This window comes from Podarcis erhardii (assembly GCF_964252035.2).
Source record: "Podarcis erhardii genome assembly, chromosome: 3".
NCBI lineage: Eukaryota > Metazoa > Chordata > Lepidosauria > Squamata > Lacertidae > Podarcis > Podarcis erhardii.
Genome location: NC_138507.1, coordinates 26,060,514 through 26,081,759, shown reverse-complemented (window position 1 = coordinate 26,081,759; position 21,246 = coordinate 26,060,514). Strand labels below are relative to the sequence as shown.

Sequence of the window (21,246 nt, the reverse complement as noted above, 5' to 3'; positions counted from 1 at the left end):
GGCAGCCACTCCTGCAAGAAGCTTGTCTTTAATCATCTTTAGGCAGAAACAAAGGACCTTATTGTGTGGTAGCTACATTAGTGCTGCGATCCTGTGTGAGTCTGCTTAGAAGCAAGTCTCATTTGTTCCTGTTTAGTGGGTGGGTTTTATTTTTTCCTTCATCACATTCTCTCTTGTGCTGTGGTTCTATGTCTGGAAACTTTGTTGATGCAGGGTATAGAAATCTCTTATAAAAAAACAACACATTTTAATGATTTCACAGAGTACCAACCGACGGCAATGGAAATCCATTATGTAGGAAACCGTAATTCCATCCTTTGGGCTGACTTAGTCCATCTTCATAAACTGGAGGAAGCCATCTAGCCAGGGCTGTGTTGGAGGCTCCCCATCTAGGATGCTCCCTATGCAATTAAAATGTTTTAGAATACATTTTGATATAACCAGCAACATTAACTGCAGCAGGCATGTGGGCAAATATTCAACAACCATGAGTTCAATTCAGTGACAGATTTATGAAAAGCAATCATATGCAACTCCTCAAGCTTGAGATAAGTATGGAACAAGTTTAAGGTTTGTTTTTAAAAAGTCAGCTATCCCCTGCAAAACTTTTTATAGCTGGAGGCTGTGGCCAGGATCCAAAGTGCCATGGAACAAATTCCACTTTCTCAATGGAGCTTTGAACTTGTGGGTATCAAACAGGCCCATACCACACGATATACCTCTCTTGAATCTGGAGGGGATTTTCGAAGGAATTTGCAGTATGTTGGAATTCTGCCTCGGTCAGAGGAATGTGCCTCCCTCTCCAGGCACCGGCTGAATTCCTTACTGACCTCCCTCCTGCGACTCCCGGCAGGAAAACAGGCGAGGTCTGTAATCGGCGATTTTTCCCAGACGAGAGAAAAACACACCACTGCTTCACCCTCCTCCCTGCTATCCCCAGGGAGGGGAAACAGACACAGACAGAAATGTATCTACATGCTTTTATTTCTGTCCTTAGCATCCGTACAGATAAACATGTCTGCACACTCTTACATCCACAGGAGAGTGAGTAACTCCACCCATGTACATCCTGTACAGGTCAGATGACACACACTGAGCTAACATCCGGTACTCAGTACGGTGAATGGACTGCCCCTTTCTTGCCATGGTAACAGTCACAAACATCAACATCCTGTCTGGCTTTCCAGCCACCTGCAGCTGACAAAGCTGCCGCTTGCTGCTGCATTGCTTCTTTATGGTAACAATAAGCAAAGGGGAAGGGGAGATGTCAAACATTTTGCTTGGCGTGCCCAAGTCCTTCCACACTCCTGAAGTAGTAACTTTGGATCCTGGCCTGTAAACACAACTCATGTTATTATGACCTCTTGGAATATGGCTCAAGAGCAAGAAAGAAAACTAAGATCTCAAGGAAATCACCCAAAGCCATGTGATTATTGGGAATAAGGAAGGAAAGAGGTTGAAAAAGATGAGAAGTTTTCATGTTGAACGTTGGGCAATTTCATGTCCGTGCACACACAACTGCATGGGTTTAGTGGCCTGTGGCAAGCCCTTTGCTATTTTCAGAGCTCCCCAAACCTGGGGGCAATTAATTCTTTCTTTGTGCAAAAGACATAGGTGAAAGCACAAAGTCCCAAGTAAGCTTCTCGGAGTGCCTGAAACAGCTTTCTCAATCTCTTTCCCTCCAAATGTTTTGTAGTAGAGCTGCCACAATCCCTTGCCACTGCCCATCCTAGCTGGGGCTGATGGGAGTGGCAGTCCAACAACTTCTGGAGCCTGGGAAGGCTGCACTAAAGCAGTGTTTCCCAACCGGTGTTCCGCGGCACACTAGTGTGCCGCGACACGTTGCCTCGTGTGCCGCTTGGGAAACACTGCTCTAAGCGAGAGGGGACTCTGCTCAGGCTGCATCCGCCGTGCGCGAGGGAGGCGCTTCCTCTCGTGAGGGAGGCGAGAAGAAGGGAGGCGGGGCCGAGCAGGCGGATTGGCCCGGCGGCGGCCGTGACGTCACCCTGCGCGCGGCGGCAGATTCGAAACTCCTCAGGCGCAGGCGCGGCTGGAGCAGGAAGGCCGCTCTGCTTGAGAGGAAAGAGAGGGAGCCGCCGCCGGCGCCGGGATGAAGAACACCGTTCCGCGGAGCACCGTGAAGAAGCTGCTGAGCAAGCACAAGCCGCACTTGCCTCAGGGTCTTACTGCCCACCCGCCTCTGTTTCCTTGCTGTGCTTGCTCAAACGGAACAAAGAGCAGGGAAAGCCCCTCCCCTCCAGGCAAGCAGGCAGGAGGGAGAGAGAGAGAGAGAGAGCGTGCGAGCTGGCTGGCTTGGGTGAGTAGGTGAGGGAAAACTTTTGCCTTCCTTTCCTCCCTCCCCGTTATACCCCTCTCCTGCATTCTTAGCCAGCTGCTTCTCTGCACACCCCTCTCGTGCTCCTTGTCCGTTCTGTGTTTTTCCTTCCCTCCCCACTTAAAATGTGGTTAAAAAGCATGGATCCACATGGATGCTCAGGATCTTTGCATTGGGTCAGCCCAAATTCACCATCAGATCACATAGCATGTCCATGGCTACAGCCTGCCCCCCCAAAATCACACACCCACTGTTGCCTGGGGCTGCAATGGTGCAAAAACGTGGTTACAAAACATGGATCCACAGGGATTCTCAGGATTTTTGCATTGGGTCACCCCAAATTCACCATCAGATCACATGTCTGTGGCCACAGCATGAAGCACAAAAATGATACATCATTAATATTCACTGCCCACGGCGGCAGCCAATCGGCTGCCGCAAAGGGCAGGCCCTCACAGGTTCACTGAATAAAGTATTTTATAATTTTTCATATTTCTGTTTACTTACTATTTCATAATAAAGTAATTATAAAATACTTTATTTGTGTTTATTTGATTCCTATTAAAGAGAGTTACTTTATATATAGTCAATATAGGCACAGAGTTAATTTTTTAAACATTTTCTAATGGTGGTGTGCCTCGAGATTTTTTTCATGAAACAAGTGTGCCTTTGCCCAAAAAAGGTTGGGAAACACTGCACTAAAGAATGAGTAAGGAATGATGATGATGATGATAGGAAGAAGAACAGATATTTACTGGAGCACCAAACAAAAAAGACTGTTCCTTCTACAGTGGTACCTTGGGTTAAGTACTTAATTCGTTCCAGAGGTCCGATCTTAACCTGAAACTGTTCTTAACCTGAAGCACCACTTTAGCTAATGGGGCCTCCTGCTGCTGCCGTGCCGCCGGAGCACAATTTCTGTTCTTATCCTGAAGCAAAGTTCTTAACCTGAAGCACTATTTCTGGGTTAGCAGAGTCTGTAACCTGAAGCGTATGTAACCTGAAGCGTATGTAACCTGAGTTACCACTGTATATAGGAGTCGCTGCAAGGTGCAACTGTACAGAAAGACACAGATGATCATACACTTATGTTTCTGTAGGGACACTTAACAGGGAACAATTATTTTAGTAATACTTCATTGATCTTCAGTATACAAAGGGGCTCAATTTGCAAAGCAATGTGGGACAGTAATACATTTAATTAACTGCGATAATTCACATTTGAAGGTTGACGTACGCCTTAATAAAGCATTCAGATTAGTTACAGCTGATTTGTCTTTATTGAAATGGCATAAAATACTGCACATAGTGCTATTTCACTCAATTAAAAGTAATGATATGTTAATTTAACAGCTTAACCAGTGATTTTCTTCCTGATTGCTTTAATATTTTAGCAGATCACTGGAATGTTACTGGGGTAAGAAACCTTTCTTTTCAAAAGCGGTGGGGAGGCAAACAGAACTGCAAGCACATTCTGTGTGCTTGTGGATTTGTTCCCTCAGCTGAAACAAATGGGGAAACTCGAATCTTCAGCAACATGAGCAAGAGTGCTGTGTTCAAGAAAGAATGCACAGAAATATCTATAGTGAAGTGTAGGGTACATTTTTTTGACAAAGTCCATCATCTGCCAAGGGCAACCTGTGTTCATATAAAGCTCCACTTCACAGCCTGAATGCAAATCTACACTTTATATATTTCTTTAGTTAGATTAAGCAACCTTGCATATATAGTGGTACCTTGGTTTACGAACTTAATCCATTCTGGAAGTCCGTTCTTAAACCAAAGCATTCTTAAACCAAGGCGTGCTTTCCCATTGCAGTGGGGGACTCAATTTACACTCAACAGGAAGTGGAACATGCTCTGCTTCCAAGGCAAAGTTCACAAACCAAAACACCTACTTCTGGGTTTGCAGCATTCTTAATCCAAGTTGTTCATAAACTAAGCTGTTCTTAAACCAATGTACCATTGTATATCTTAATACTCAACTGCCAGATTCAATATACATGTAACATTAAAGCACTTACTGGGGCTCCTCAAAGATGGTTCAGGGTTTAAATGATACTGCACATTCCCACAAACATCTACAGCCAACAGATGCGTCCATAATGGGCTAAACAGCAAACGTTTATCCTTAATCACAACTATATTTTTCAAACGAGCTTGTAAAAATTCTAAGGATTCTCAAATGAAGCAAACCCAGAGAGTTTCAATGTGAAACTAAGTGAGTATGGAAGCCCAAGGAAAAACAAGGGAGGCCAGCCTGTTTTGCATTACAAGGGGGAGAGTCAACATAATTATACCTCTTGCCGTAAGATTTACCTGTTCTGGCAAGCTCCGGTGATATGTCTGTATTTCCTGCTCATACAATTGTCTGGGCATTTTGGTGGCAGCATGTAAGGCAGACATCCAGATACATTGGTTATCATCATGAGAACATCAGCAGGTAACACGTCTGGAAATTAAAAACACTGCTTCACTCTTTGAGCACAGCATTGACTACCATTCATTATCTGTGGAATGCTCTCCCCAGCAATACCTGCCTGACACCTTCTTTGACATATTTTTGTTGCCACAAAAAATCTAATCTTTTCCCCAATTACAGATAGGTAGCCGTGCCATAGTCAAAACAAAATAAAAAAATTCCTTCCAGTAGCACCTTAAAGACCAACTAAGTTAGTTCTAGGTATGAGCTTTCGTGTGCATGCACACTTCTTCAGATACACTGAAACAGAAGTCACCAGACCCTTCTATATAGAGAGAGGGTGGGGAGGGGTATTACTCAGAAGGGTGGTGGGAATGGGTGATTGGCAGATAGCTGTGATGAGCCTGTTGACGACTCTTAACAACTGCAATAGGTCTTACAGGAAAAAGCAAGGGGTGAAAAGGTGAAAAATGGCTTTGTCATGTATAATGAGATAAGAATCCAATGTCTTTGTTCAGACCAGGTCTCTCCATGGTTTTAAGTTTGGTAATAAGTTGCAATTCAGCAGCTTCTCTTTCCAGTCTATTTCTGAAATTCCTTTGTAATAGAACAGCTACTTTGAGATCTTGTATAGAATGTTTTTGATAGACTACATGTTGCTAGTATGCTGCCTAAACTTCCTGTGTCTGTTTTGAAAGTTGTTTTATTCTCTTTTTAATGGTAGAATATTAATGTTTTTAAATGTTGTCTCTCGAAAGGCTTTGGGCAACTACGCAAATTAATAATACTGCATTTACTGGTGCAACACCATTCAAAATACTGATGCAAGAATCACACTACACACACACACACAGTTTGAATGCCAGTTGCATATTTGCAATAAAATGCAAATATTTTTCTTAAGTGCTTATTGTTGTTTTTTTTACATGTCCAGAAACATTAGTAAACTGTATACTCAAGCCAAAGAAAAATAAACATTTTAAAGCATTCCTGAGATGAACTTCGCATCAGGATCTCAGACACTGATACAAGTGTTTTTTGTTATTTGGAGTATCTGAATTTCTTCCCTGAAGCACAAAAAGCGGCCTCTTTTCAATTGTGTTCAATTGTGTGCACAGCCCAGATATGAATTTAAGTCCTACCTGCAGCAAAATAAGACTAGAATGAAGTCAATACTGCTTTAATCTAAGAAGCACAACCCTTAAGCAGCCACAAGGGATCCTTGTGAGCATCTGCTTGTGCTTACCACTTGGAAGCAAAGAACGTTTATGCTTCTGGTGAAGTTTTCCTTTCAAAACCTGCATCGAAGCTTCCATGCTTTCGGCCGCTTGAGAGATAGCTTGAGTCTCTTGATATGAATATTTGGAAAATGCCAAAAACTGTGAAGGAGCCATTGTATCATGTCTTTCGAGAAGCCTACAGAAGAAAGAAATAATGGTGATAAAAAAACCCCTTTAATTACGCTGTCATCTCTTAGTATTTTCATGGTTGCGCTTACTGCTCCATCATTGTTTATCAGCTTCTCTTTGTGGGTATTTTAAATACATTTTTTCTCTCTCTGTTCAAGCACATTCCTGGCCTTTTAGATTCAAGAGTTCTATTTCTACTTCACTCTGTGCTTCCTATCATAGACTGCAAAAGCTGTTCATGGTATATTTATTGTATGCATTTATTATACTCTGTTTAACATACATAAACCTAGAACTCACAAACGCTGGACAATGTTTTAATTTGCTGGAAGCCACCAAGAGTAGCTGGGGCAACCCAGTGAGATGGACGACAAAACAAATCTATTATTATTATTAAATCCATAATTTGGTTCGTTTTATTAGATCTGAGAGCAGTTAGATATGCGAGACACTGGACAGTACATAGAAACAGTCTTTCTAGAGGGATTTTTGTGCCAGTAATGATTGGCAGTGTTAATGTTAATTGTAAACAAATACGTGTGTGTTCAACACCTGGTACATGGCAGCGGGGGGGGGGGGGGAAGACCCGGTAAAAATAATACAGTCTGAAAGGAAGAAAAACTACAAAAGAAATCTATTTCCCTCTTAGGATTCAAGTTCAAGCTGAGGTCACAAATGAAACTTGTTCACTCAGCGCAAGTTCTTCCAAAACTTAGTTCATTAAATCAGCAAACATAACCCTGAAATCCTTTCTATGGAATGATTAAGAGCTTCCCAATCTGAAACTGGATGAGAAACTGCCTCTTCAACCCAGGAGTGCTTTTTCATCCTCAAGGGCAGTGCTGAAACTCATTTGTATTGTACTGCCTCTTGCTTCAGTTATTTGCGAGCTAAACATTTGGGTTTTCACAGTGCTGTGCACCCTGTTACTTTCTGAAGATCAAATCTGAAATATGCACTTTCTCCTTCCTTCATTGTTTCCCACTCTGCCGCCCCCCGCCCTTTCATAGTTTGAAAGTTCTTGGTCTCAATGCACCACTGATGCTTCAAAATCAAGGATTATTAAACTTTGGTAAAGAACACCCCTTCAGGGCACGAATTAACATTGTTCAGTATGCTCTCCCCAAACATTGCTGAGAATTTGGAACACACTCTCAGGTTACAAAATTAATGATTTGTAGATTACTTAAAACAGTGCAAATTTCTGTTTTCATTCACGTAATTTAGTGAATGTTCAGTGCAATGTTTTTTGCTGCTCCCACACAGCTGCGATATTAAGTTTACACCTGTACATACATCTGTTAGAAAAATTTTAAGGTGCATACACATAGCAGACACACTCTCCACAGAAAACCAACCCTTCACCCTTCAAATTTCAGGAAATATTCCTTGAGAAAATTACACATTATTTTAGCACACAGAACAATCCCAAACAGTGGCGTAGCGTGGGGGGTGCAGGGGGGGCCGGCCGCACCGGGCGCAACATCTGGGGGGGGCGCAGAAGAGACTCGAGTGCTAAAATCCACGGGTTAGGGGGCGCAAATTACTTGCCTTGCCCCAGGTGCTGACAACCCACGCTACGCCACTGATCCCAAAAGCAATCTTGGCCCTTCTAATTACTCAAGTATTTCCTCTGCAGAAGGAAATATCTTGGAGAAACCTTTCCCAGTAGTTCTTTTCACTTACAAATCCTGCCTTAAGGGCATATTTTGTGTATGAATAAGGTATGCCTGCAAGAACTAAAGTATTTACCATCTCAAAAGAATGGCCAGGCTGCTCAGGTAATGCAATCAGCAAAACATTATTAGGTACCTTGACAGACAGGAGAGAGTCACTCTCAAATTTTTGTTGTAGACCACCTACTATCTCAATGGATCATCACCTTGTGGTGAGTAGGTTTGCACGTTCCTATGACCCTTGTGAGGAATGCAGGTGGCACTGTGGTCTAAACCACTGAGCCTAGGCCTTGCCAATTGGAAGGTCGGCTGTTTGAATCCCTGCGACGAAGTGAGCTCCTGTTGCTTGGTCCCAGCTCCTGCCAGCCTAGCAGTTCGAAAGCACGTCAAAGTGCAAGTAGATAAATAGGTACCGCTCCGGCAGGAAGGTAAACGGCGTTTCCATGCGCTGCTGTGGTTTTGCCAGAAGCGGCTTAGTCATGCTGGCCACATGACCTGGAAAAACTGTCTGCAGACAAATGTTGGCTCCCTCGGCCAGTAAAGCGAGATGAACGCTGCAACCCCAGAATCTTTTGCGGCTGGACTTAACTGTCAGGGGTCCTTTACCTTTACCTTTTATGACCCTTGTGAGTGAAGTCATTGGGAGTCTCGTACTCCCAGCAGGGTCACCCAAGGCAGTAAGGTCAAAGGGGAGGAAGCTAGACAAATAATGGTCCAAAAAGTCCTCAATGGCAGAACAGGTGGAAGATAACAAGCGGTATGTTACGTCAGCTGTGAAGGCTGCACCAGATAAGAATCCACCGGTCGTCATGATACTCATGCCATTGGAATAGAGCCTTTCTGCTTATGAAAAGCTTGGCCTATCGCTCAACCTTCAAAAAACCAAAGTGCTGCACCAAAAAGCACAAAACAACACTTCTGCAATGCCATAAATCCAGCTCAATGGTGTAACGTTGGAAAGTGTCAATCACTTCTCCTACCTGGGCAGTTATATTTCCACAAGAGCAGACATTGATCCAGCATCGCCTGAGATCTGCAAGTGCAGCTTTCTCCCGACTGAAGTGCAGAGTGTTTGAGGACTGGGACATTTGCAGGGAAGCCAAAATGCTTGTTTACAAGGCTATTGTACTACCAACCTTACTGTATGCTTGTGAAACATGGACCACTTATAAATACCATCTTCAACTCCTGGAAAGATTCCATCAAGGTGTCCCCGAAAAATGTTACACATCACTTGGGAAGACAGGTGAACTAATGCCAGTGTACTGGAAGAAGCAAAGATCACCAGTGTCGAAGAAATGATTCTTCAACATTGACTTAGTTGGACTGGTCATGTTGTGCGGATGCCTGATTATTGTCTTCCAAAGCAACTACTCTATTCTGAACTTAAAAATGGAAAGCTGGTGGTCAGCAAAAGAGGTTTAAAGACTCTCTCAAGGCCAATCTTAAAAAATGTAGTATAAACACTGACAATTGGGAGACACTGGCCTGCGAGAGCTCCAATTGGAGAACAGCCTTTACTGGTGTTATGGACTTTGAAGACTCAGGACAAAAGGGAGAAACGTGCCAAGAGGAAGACACATTTGGCAAACCCTCACCAAGAACAACTCCCACCTGGAAACCTATGTCCCCACTGTGGAAGGATGTGTGGATCCAGAATTGGCCTGTACAGTCACTTAAGGACTCACTGTTAAGACCATGTTCATGGAAGACAATCTCACTCAGCTATGAGTGATTGCCCAAGAAGTTGTGATGTATGTATGATGCTTTTAAGGTGGTCTTTGACCAAGGGGTTGGACACCATATACAGTTTTTAAAGGGGCTTGTACAATTTTGTTCTGCGTCTGTCTTACCTCCCTGCAAAGGGGGGGGGAACTCTTCTGCAACAGAAAAATAAAGATCTGCCTTGCTTTTCACTGGATTTTGCTGATCATGGATTGAGGGGACCCAGAGTCCCTTGGGGAGCTGGGCAGCAAAAGCCCACCCCCAATTTTTCTATACCACCTCTGAGTGTACAAATAATACATTGATCCCATTTATTTATATATTCCCTTTAAACCCTGCTTTTCTTCCAGGCATATCAGTTGGCATGTGTGGTTCTCAACTCTCTTATCCTCACAACAATCCTATGGAGTAGGTTAGGCTAAGAAACAGGGACTGGCCCAAGATCATCCAATGAGCTTTAAGGCTTTCTACCTGGGTTTCCTCCAGCTCTCCTCTGGAACCCCAACCACAACACAGTTTAATAGTTTGTTGTAAGTTACATGGGCCTTGTTTTGCTGCAAGTTGCAATTACAAAGTTGGAAGAATTAGAATACTTAACAGAATTTCTTGCCACGAGCATAGATTCTAATCATCCATAAGTTGCTCATTTTCTACCACCCTTGTGGTTTCTGTGCCTGCATGATCTGGAATCAGTGCTTTAATCAGTATAAATCTTTGTCTCCACTTTAAGCCTATTATTGTAATCCAGAGTCCCATATGTAAATTATGATGTGCAGAAGGCTTTTTTTATTATTCTGTCCTGCCTTGATGCAATTGTAAGGTGAATGTAGACAGGAAATTCTGTAAGCAGGCACCTGCAAGAGATCACTGAGCAAGGCCAGGTATGGGGTTGCTACCTCACCTTTCTCTTCTTCTGGTTGTTTCTTCACCTTGGATAGAAGCGGTTTCCTGCAGAGTTCTCCTAATTCCATGCTCTTTTGCTTTTCCTATGCATGTTTAAAAGAGAGTCACCACAGGACCAAAGCATAATTTGACATAATTTGCAATAGCAATACATAAAAGCATGCAACATGCCATGAATGGGACATAGGTCAGCATAGGTCAGCCTAGGGTGAACACGTGGATAAGTGGAAAGCCGGGAACAGGCTATCTCCGCCACCCAAATACCCCCCTGGACTCAGGAACAGGCACAATCCCCTCTCAGGGGTTGACCAAACCATGGAGTCCCTGAATTCCTTTAATAGAATACCCTTCACATAGGGATGGCGAGAGCGTTCTCCCATCCCTATCACCTGAACTAGACCCTTACAAGTTGTGACGATTTGCTACATGGCAGGCAAAACCCAAATGGCAACGACCAATCAGCCAAGTGGGGAAAATTCCTGCCGTGCCCCTGTCCCAACGACAGACGACAGCATAGCAAGGTCAAGCGCACAAGCCCTAAAAGTAGGAAGAGGTGGGCGGGTGTTCCAAATGCACAAGCCAAAAGAGGAAGCTCTGGGTCACGTGCATGGGCATAAATAGGTCCCTTGATCCATTTAGCTTGCGTACCATTGGCCTGTTTAAACCCAGCATCAAGGAACCTACCAATTGGGTGTTGTGGCTATCCAATCATACCCACCCACAACACAGAGTTAGGTTGCCAGGTCTCACTGCAACACGTGCCCTCTTTAAGGGAGGACCCGATTTGTGGAATGCTCTCTCCAGGGAAGTTCACCTGGCACCTTCATTATATATTTTTAGGCACCAGGGAAAAACCTTCTTCTTCAACTGGGCCTTTGGCTGATTAGTACCTTACAGATTGGGGTGGTGTGTAAGTTTTGTTGTTGTTGTGTTTTTTTTGCTGGATACAGCAGGGACTTTTGCAGCAATGGAAACTCCCTAACAGCAGAGCCAGCAATGAGGATCTAGGGCAGGCACCCCCAACCTTCGGCCCTCCAGATGTTTTGGACTACAGTTCCCATCATCCCTGACCACTGGTCCTGTTAGCTAGGGATCATGGGAGTTGTAGGTCAAAACATCTGGAGGGCCGCAGGTTGGGGGTGCCTGATCTAGGGTTTGGAACGTTTTGTAAGACTCCTAACTGCTGCAGCTAGTGGACCAACATCAATACACAATTAGGAATGGGACCCTGATGTTAAGGCTTTCTAAAGATGAAAGTAATAAATGAAGTGTGAATTCCCCAAAAATAGCATGCCATGAAATACAATATAATTTAAAACTACACATTCGGAACTTTATCGGGACAGAAAAGGTGAATGATTTTTCTTTACCCCAAACAAGGGAATAAAATCCTATAAAAAAATCTCAATAAAGTAAACCAAGAGGTTTTTTAAAAAAACGATATTAGAGTCGTCGTCCCCGTCCCCCCCGCTCCAAATACATCAAATGATACTTAGGGCATTATGTGTGCCCCTCTTCCCCCTGTATTGTAAAGAATGTTTTTGTTTTTACTTACTGAATAAGTCATTCCTGCCCCATTGGACAAAAGCAAGGAAAACAGCCACACTGACCATTGTTATTAAAATTATGAAGAAAATGAATACTCTCATCTGAAAAATAATGAAAGCAGTACAGTGAATGAAACTATGACTACAGTTTATAAAAGCAGTATATACATAAGTAGTTTTCTAGCTGTGCAAAATTTGATCCTATTTCTGTCTCTTTAAAGATTCACATAATCAGAAGTTTAACCTTCACCATCTAATCTATGTAAAAATAAATAAAATGAGATACTAAAGTTGAAACAAACTGATCAAAGGTTTTCTTACAATCAAGTGACATTATTTGTTAAATTAATAAACAACTTATTTTGCATAGAGTTTAATTAACAAATAAAATGCCTCCCATATTCCAATTAAACTTCAAAACAGTACACATAATTACATTATTATGTTTTATTTGCTTTTAAAAAAACCCTTGAAAACTTTCTAGATTGAAATCGCTGTAATTCAGAAGAATCACATTAAAGCCAATGCATGTTGTTTGTAGGAAGTTGGTTGTTGGTTGCAGCTGGAGGGGGGAAATGCATATTTTATAGATGAACATAATTTACACTACATAATTAAACCTAAAGGTACATGCTTTTGGAACAGAACCGTGGTTCATATACACCCTTTCATCAGTTGATAACTGCAACACCAACCTCCACATATTAACCTCAATATCAATATCAACTTCTACATATGTCTCTGCTATCAGTGATCTAGTACCAAAGACAAAATTTCAAGATCACCTCAGTGCTTTTCAGTGGAGCACTCCTATGCCATTATAAATCAAGTCTATGGTAACCAGTTCAGGAGTAGAGAAACTACTCAACCCATCATAAAAGTTTGGTTTCACCTTTGCAATACGCTGATGAAAAATCCTGCATGCATATTTAATTGTCACACTGCTTGTGTGTGTATGATTCGAAAATCCCTGCATGAAATAGTGCCCACAAAAAACACACAACAAAGGCAAGTGTTTTTACGTATTTCAAGCTAAAAATATGGGCTCTAAGAAACAAAAGTTTTAGAATCTGACCTTTTTTCCTGCTGAAGTTCTGCAGCTGTGTTGTTTATCACTGGCACTCATTCTCCTGAAACAATACAGTGATATGCTTTCCAAGGCTCCAGCCTTCAGTATAAACTTGCTCTATGCACGAATAAGCCTGCCAGTCTTCAGTATGAACTAGCTGTATACTTCTGCTTGAGTCCTGCTTTGTAGGCTTCTCATGGGCATCTGGTTTGGCCACTGTGAGAACAGGATGCTGGACTACATCACTCTTGGCCTGATGCAGAAGGGCTATTCTTACGTTCTTACTGAAAGTGATTTGATGCACTGCCATTGGCCCATTTTATTTATATTTTTGCACATATAATGCAGCATTTCGTCTTCATGGTTTGCGTTCCAATAATGGGTTTATTCTACTCCAGTAATATTGCATGACCCACTTCCTTTTAGTTTGGAATTCTGGAGTTTCAGATTTTTGGACTACATTTTAACCTGAGATGTATTTGCAGAGGAGCAGGCAAGGTGGTTGGCTCAGGGCCACAAGTACTGAGAGTGGCATTTGCATCACCGTTGGTTGGGTGCCCCATGTGCCATCTATTATGTACTGAAGTTCTCACCATGGGCCAGCAGGGGGATACTGTAGATAGTTTTCACCCAGGTCCACATATGCAAATAAGGAATTGAAAGTGACGTTCAGTGATTGGATAGTTACAGAAAGTTGTTACTGTTGCATTGTAGTGGCAACAGGCTGGCTGAACCCTTCAGTTCAGTACTCTTCTGGCCTGTGAATAAACAAGAGCTGTTTGAAGAATCGCTGTGTCATCTGATATGTTCACCCACAACTTAACACCACCCACAGTAGCTGCCCCAGTGTGAGCTGTGTGAAGGGGGCCTCTGCATGGCAGCAGTGAAGGAATTCCCTCCATCCCACAGGACGATTAAACCCTCCTGCACCTGGTTGGGCACTAGAGAGGGAGGAGATGCAGCATTTAACATCCTGACCGGATGTTTAATTAGAGTTTAGCCCTGCCCTACAAGTTGATGAAGGACTGGATCTGGGGTAGGGCGGTGGTTACCAAGTCAGCCTGGATTCCATTGGGGGAGGGTGGGAGAGGATGTGCATATGAGTGTGTGAATAACAAATTGCTGCAGGAATGTGGAGAAGTGAATTACAAATTGGAAACATTGAAAGAAATGGAATTGCCAGGTCCTTCTATCCCTATCTAGAAGCCCATGGCAAATGATACTATGCAGCATAAAGTGATTGGTTGCACAAAAGCTTACTCCTTTTGGAATAAAAAAATTGTCCAGACCCATAATTCTGATTCAAAGCTTTAACAAGAAGACCTTCTTCAAAACAGGTACAAAAATAGTCAATGATATATCCTGAATAATTCCACAAAGCATATGCTTTATCCAGGCATAGATTCTTCTTCTTAAATATATAACAAAACTAGAACCAGAGCAAAAAGCAAAGTGTGTTGTGAACCACGGGGTACCTGGTGGCAAGTCCAGCTGGTGTACACAATCCCATAGCGGATACTAGTGTGTAATCCAGAAGGTCAACGGGTCCAAAGTCCAGTCAGGTCAGATTCCGGCCTTTACAGTCAATCCAGGGGTCAGGGCACCTGCAGGTCAGTCCCACACAAGCACAGTCCCCAAGAGCTCCCCGGAACAGCCAGGCCATGGTTCAACCAATATAGGAAGTTGAGCAGACCCAGCACCTCACTTCTGCTCCCCCTTTACACGTTGCATGCTGATTGCAGCATCTGGGCTTGACGAGGCAAGTGACCCTCACCTGTCCTGAGCCTACTCCAGCTGATGAATCACACACCTCCTTCCCGAGCTAACGAGCTCCACCTGGGCTGAGGGCCCTTACTTGCCTCAGCCTCCTACAGCATATCTCCCGCTGCTCCTTATGTCTCAGAGCCAGCTGTGTTTGTGGAGACAGGGGCTCCTCTGGCTCTGGTGAATGGGTCCTGCTGCTCTGGCTCCTGTGCACTGACCTCCATCCCCTCACCATCATCTGTCATCATCATCTTTTTCCTCCTCGTTGTCCTGCCAGTTGATGACACTGGGGAGGAGAAAGCAGGAACCTTCAGTGGCAGAGGTAGTGCTGGTTGGCTGCCATAGCAGTGGTCGCTTGGCAACAGATCTTGATGCCTGGTAGGGATGTATTTTGGGAGGCAGAGTTCGGGAGCTGATGTAGGGAAATGGTTCCCAAATCAACCTAGGTTAGGTTGGGGCAGAGTGGGGGAGATTATGCATAGGCTTAAAAATAATGCAATGCATTGTATTAGGGCGGATTGCTTGAATAAATGTGTACGTTAATCAAAACTGCTGATGGGTATGTATGCCTGTATCACAAATTGCTGCAGAAATGTGAAGAACTGAATTTCAAATTGGGGGAAAATGAACAATTGAAATAACTGAAATTGACAGGCCCTTCCCAGAAGCCCATGGCAGATATTATTGTGCAGCATGAAGCAATTGGATGCATAAAAGCTGACTCCTTTTGGAACAGTAATTGCCCAGACCCATAATTATGATTTAAAGCTGTACTAACCAGAACTTCTTCAAAATTGGTACAAAAACAATCAATGACACAGCCAGAAAAAGTCCATAAAACATATGCTTATTCAAGCATAGGGTCATCTTCTTAAATATATAACCTAACTACAATCAGAGCAAAAAACAAAGCTTTGTCTCTCCCTTAGCCTGCATCCAGCCCAAGGCTACACAGCTCCTGAAGAGGCACCATTATCACATCCTTCTCCCAGTGTGCCTGGGAACAAAGAATGAATGAAGATTTGCAAGTGAACACCTTAATCTAGGGCTGCCATATGTCTGGAATTTCTTGGACATATCCAGGGTATGTACATTGGAAATAGCGTCCGGGAGGTTAAAATGTCTGGGGAAACCCGGGTGTATGGCAACCCATTTTGGAAGTGTTGATTTATTTATTTATTTGCTGAATTTCCTTTAAAAAATAGCTCAAAATCTCTATTTTTCTGAGATTTTGCAACAAACAAACCCTACCTTTATCGCATGATCTAACTCAAACGAGAGCTAGCAGAGAACACCAACAGTTAATCATTAAACCAGCTAAAAGCTCAGAAAGCTCTTTCTAGTTTAGCATACGCCAGTGGAATTTTTCACTGATAAACCCTTAGCAACATACAGGCATTCTCTATTTCAATGTGCAATTAAACAATTATACATAGCAAAGCCACAGAGCAATGATTCTTTTTAGCTTATAGGTGCATAGCTGCTCCATTTTTTGCAGATACCCTTCCCACTGGGAAATGGACAATGACCCCCAAGACGCCTGTGATGTTGCCGACCAGTATCTAATTTCCTGTTGAGAAGGGTGCCTAGAAGAGATAACAGAGGGCGAGTCCTTTGTGCTGCTTTGCTGCTAGCTCTCTCTTGCATTGAAAAACGAGAGTCTAGCCCAGCATGCTGGCTCAGTGATGGATCTTCTGCCAGACTGGGCCTTAAAATGCTGACCCCTTACAATGGTTCTGGAAGGAAAAGTAGTTCAGGCATTGCAACCTAATACTTTGTCAGAGCTGAAGTGAGAGGCCTGGGGCAAGTAAACCTATTTCCCTCCCATGAAAAAGGAGATGGCATAAGGCAAGAATACATCAGGTAAATGTTTCAGAAAGCCATGCTTGTCAGCTGTTTCTGCTTCTTGGACCCATCCCTGGATATTATAGTTCAACAGGCTAGCTTTATCAGAAGTAAACATTAGATAGATGAATGTGCTTCTCCTCTAGATGAACAAAATAGTGAAAGCAGTTTCATTTCAGCTAACTCATTAAATAAAAGGCTTTAACGATGCATTCTCAAATAGGTTGTAAGCACTGTTAAATACTTATAAGGCTTTAGCTGTTCTTGCATTTTCAGTGAGGGCTGAAACATGTCAAATATACTTTTGTTGGGCTCTTAAAAAGGCAACCTCCCATCTATAGTTGCCCCCCAAAGAAAGAAAACCTCTCCTCAAAGCTGCATCAAAGCATTCCCATTAAGCTAAAGGAGAATTTCCCCTGTGTCAACATTTTTGTTTACAAAGCACCTCAACCTCTTCAGTGTTTGAGGCTGAAGTGTTTATCAGTTCAAACAGCATTCAAGAGGGGAGTTTTGACTTGACAGCCATCTGTACCTGTTTTTAATTAATTTTGAGAAACAGAAAGCCTTTTCCCCACCCCCACATTTAGTTTCTACTGAAAGCCAAACCTAGGCTGAGCACAGGTTTAGGCCTGCTTCAAAATGGAAAGGCTGTCTGGGAGAACATGACCCTAGCTGCTCATTTTCAAATATTAGGACCTTTCGGAGAGAAGACGTGAAACACTTAATTTATCATTTAACAAATTTCAGTAGTTGCAGACCCTGCCATGTCTCTGAATGCCTTCAGACTGTCAGTATTATGTGGGAGGGATCATTCAGGTGCATACCAATAAATTTAGGCTGTGCAATTAAAAGGAATTAAAGCACTCTTGTCACCCTGGTGCAACAAATCCACTTAGACTTTTTGCAGTTAAGAAAGTGATGGGGAAATGCATCAAAAAGTGTGAGATGAAGAGATGACCAAATACAATCTGGGATGGATGCACCTGTCCATGTATGTTTCTCTTAGTTTCTTGTTTTTCCAGTCTTAAATGTGAACACATGAGCACTCACAGCAGAAATTTCAGCCACTTCACTCCTCCCCCAGCCCTCCTCCTGCTGCACTACCATGGTTTGGCTTGGCATCATGTCTAAATCCAGACTCACCCCAAGCTGTAGTCAAGGTTTGCTTTTGGCTTACCAGTTGTGGTTTGTCTGAGGGAGACAAACCATGAGCCCAGGGTTGGACACAATGCCAATCTAAACAATAGCTTAGCTCCAGGTAGCAGGATGACCAGGGGAGGGGTGAAATGGCAGTGATTTCTGCTGTGAGACCCCCACGTTTGTGCTTAGCTATGGTTTTGAGGCATCTAATCATAAGCCTGCATTTTTATCAAAGCTTCTATATATTTCAATCAAGGCTTGTATTTAAAAATGAGCTTAAAAAAAAGGATTTTCAAATGTTTCATGCCAGGCAAAAGACCAGCTGCCTAAAAGAACCTTGGCAAGATGTTTTTCCTCCTAAGACAAGAAGGGCCCCATTGATTTATAGTAGAAAAACAATTCTCAAAGTCATAAAAAAGGGAGAATTACATATGCTGCCCCAAGGCTGAGAAAACACCATTAGGAATGGGGAAAGATAATACTAATGTGCCTCCCAGTAAAATGAGCCAGATCTTCTTTCTAAGGTTGAAAGGCCAGGAGCAAATGGAAGGAAAAACATTTAGCTAGAAAGAAAGAGAGCATTTTTGGGGGAAGTCTTTTTCTAAAGCTGTTTCTTAAACTAAGAGAGTTAAAAAAGGTTAAAATGTGTTAAATGTTGGAAAGGCAACTGGCTTGGCAGAAGAAGCAGCTTCTTCCTATTTTATTTTGAGGCTGGAGAGGAGGGGGAAAGGGGGAGGTGCAAACTGAAGAGGCTTCTTTTAAAAGTTGTGTTTTATTGAGTTCCTTCCTTTTTACTTTGAAAAGCTTTATTCTTTTAAGAGGCTACCTATGATAAATGTATGAAATATATTAGCTTAAATATATTGGCTTAAATGTAATTATGCAAAGGATTTAAGGAATGCTAGATTCTTATTTCATATGGTTGTAAGAGTTGTATTTATCCTGAAATTAAGTCAGCCACCAGCCCCCCCCTTGCCAGACAGAAGACGCCATCCGGGCAGTCTTGATATATAGTTGTCAGGCATTTTGTTTAGAAACATTAAATGAAGGAAATCTTTCAATGTTGATGTGAAACTCAAGATCCTTGACATCTGTTGAACATAAAATGTAAGATTAAACCATCTGTTTTAGGAGGCAATAGGGCAAGAAGGGCAAGAGGTGAGCTGGTAATTAAGATTCCATGTAAGATATATTATTACTTATTTGTCATTTATATATAGCTCTTTGTCTCCCTTATAAGGGCAAGGAAGTGGGTGTATCTTTTGTGGGTGTATCTTTTGTGATTGGCTCTAGCAAACAGCCAATAGGAATTTCAACCAGGCTGGACTTCCGGAGGCGGCGCGAAGGGTAATGGCTGCCCTTTCCTAACGGGAAGGGAAGCTCCGCACGAGAAAGGGTCGTCCGCTACGGCGCAGCGGAGACCCAAAAACGGAAAACCGCAGGCAGCAGAAGCCTGCGGTCCCGGGACCCGGCGGGCGCCAGAAGCGGCCACCGAAACGTTGAGGGAGCCTCGTAAGGGGCTCCGGATCGCGGAGGAGGCTGCGGCGCTGTGGGTCGTTCCGCAATCGGCGGAGTGAAGCCGCGTAGCTGTTGCCAGTGAGCGCTGACCTTTCTTCCTGAAATTTATGCTTTAAAAACAACAACCCGTGAGTAAACAACTGACTGTATGTAATTCGGGACTTTAAAACATTAAATTTGGCTGAAAGCGGATTGACGAAAAACAGGAAGTCCGTCTTCCGCTCCCATTGAACTTGAACGCAAAGAGCGTGGAGGAGTGGAGGCAAAGAGAGACCTTTTAAACTATTTGATCTGAGCACCCATTGAACTTTATTTTAAGTGGAATAAATAACCTCATGTGCTGGACTCTTATGAATTTTAGTTATATTTTAATCTTTCTCCCTTTGGAGCTACATTTTAACTAAAAACCCCAGGCGCTGGAACTGCCTGAGAAACTGAGCTGTCAGCTTGCAGTTTGCAGCTTGGATACTTTGAATCTGAACTTTGAAACAATCTGAGAGAGTCTGAACTTGTTACTTTGAAGCATTTGGATTACCAGCTTACACCATCAGAAATACTGTTGTTGTACTAAACCTTAACTCTGCTGAAAAATCTTTTTATTGAAGGTTCTTGGACTTAGAAATTTGACTTTATTTTAACTGAAATTGATTTCTTCCCTGAAATATTTTAAACTCCCCCTAGAGGATTTGGGACTTATAACAGTGACTTTTATTTTACTTTCTTTTTCCCGGCCCCTTATTGACTGTGACCATCTGTGCCGGGGCTTTCTCATGGGAACAACTCAGCTTGACCTTGAATTTTAGATAACTTTGGAATGAGTGGTACAAGAAGGAGAGGAAGAACTAAACAAACAACTTTGACAACTTTAACCGCAGCCTCACAGGCACGTAGATCATCTGTGCCTACTTTGCCCTCTGAGGTCGAAACTGTTTCTCTGCCACGGGCAGGGGAGGGAGAAACTGAGGAATTACAACTGGAAGATATGGCCTCAGGGGCAAGCACTACTATTTTAGAGAAAATTTTTGAAAAATTAGAATCTTTGGATAAGAAAGTAGAATCTTTGGACAAGAAAGCTGATGAGCAAACATATAAAATTGAGCAGAACATAGAATGTTTAAATAAATTATCTGGACAAGTCGCACAGAATACTCAAGCAATCGGAGAATTGAAGGAGGCTGCAGGGGAAAATCGGAAATTGGCTGAAGATACCAGCCAAAAACTTGAAAATTTAGAACAAGAGGTAAGACCACTCTGCAAGCAAGTAGGCGAACATCAGACCTATTTGTCCATGCTTGAACTGCGGAACAGGGAGAGCAATTTAAGGATAAGAGCAATACCAGAAGTGGAAGAAGGCAACCTAGCTGAGTTTCTGACTAAAGAATTCTCCAAATTTTGGAGTTTAGAGGAAAAGGACTTTAAAATTGTTTCAGCTTTTAGGCTCGGAAGACTTCTAAAGAAAGAGAAGCCCAGAGACTGTTTGATAATATTGAGGTCAAAGGAGGAAAGGGATAAGATTTTGGGCCTACACTACGGAAAGTCACTGGACATTTTGGACAAAAGAATTGAGATCTACAAGGATATTCCTAAACAACTGCTAGATCTTAGATCTGACTATTTGGAGTTGACAAGACTACTAAGGAAGAATTCAATCATCTTTAGGTGGGAATTTCCTCAAGGACTATCTTTTACCTTTAGAGGGAAGAAGATCAAAATCAGAACATCGGAAGACAGAGATAAATTTCTGAACGTATACGGAGAGGACCTTCACAAAGGAATTGACCAACTTCCAGGGCCTGAAACACCAGAGGTATCTGCACCCTTGGACTCTGAAGATTCTCTGAACAAGATACCACCCCTTGAAAAATAACCAGATTTATTCAGGATGTCTCTGCA

General features: G+C 42.7%; 1 protein-coding gene across 5 annotated transcripts in view; it reads right to left on the bottom strand.

The window, feature by feature from the left end:
• The window catches only part of TPO (thyroid peroxidase), a 114,310-nt gene that overhangs the window by 63,198 nt on the left and 29,866 nt on the right, over window positions 1-21,246 (bottom strand). For 4 of the 5 annotated variants that reach the window (XM_081856918.1, XM_081856920.1, XM_081856917.1 and 1 more), the window contains exons 1-6: window positions 14,942-15,118; window positions 12,026-12,119; window positions 10,469-10,553; window positions 6,004-6,173; window positions 4,655-4,787; window positions 272-401 (exon numbers count right to left, since the gene is read on the bottom strand). In XM_081856918.1, the coding sequence (XP_081713044.1) occupies window positions 272-401; window positions 4,655-4,787; window positions 6,004-6,173; window positions 10,469-10,553; window positions 12,026-12,119; window positions 14,942-15,088 (759 nt within the window). In that variant the 5' untranslated portion in view covers window positions 15,089-15,118. Of the gene's footprint in view, window positions 1-271; window positions 402-4,654; window positions 4,788-6,003; window positions 6,174-10,468; window positions 10,554-12,025; window positions 12,120-14,941; window positions 15,119-21,246 lie in introns of those variants that run through there. The other variant, XM_081856919.1, reaches the window with a different exon arrangement.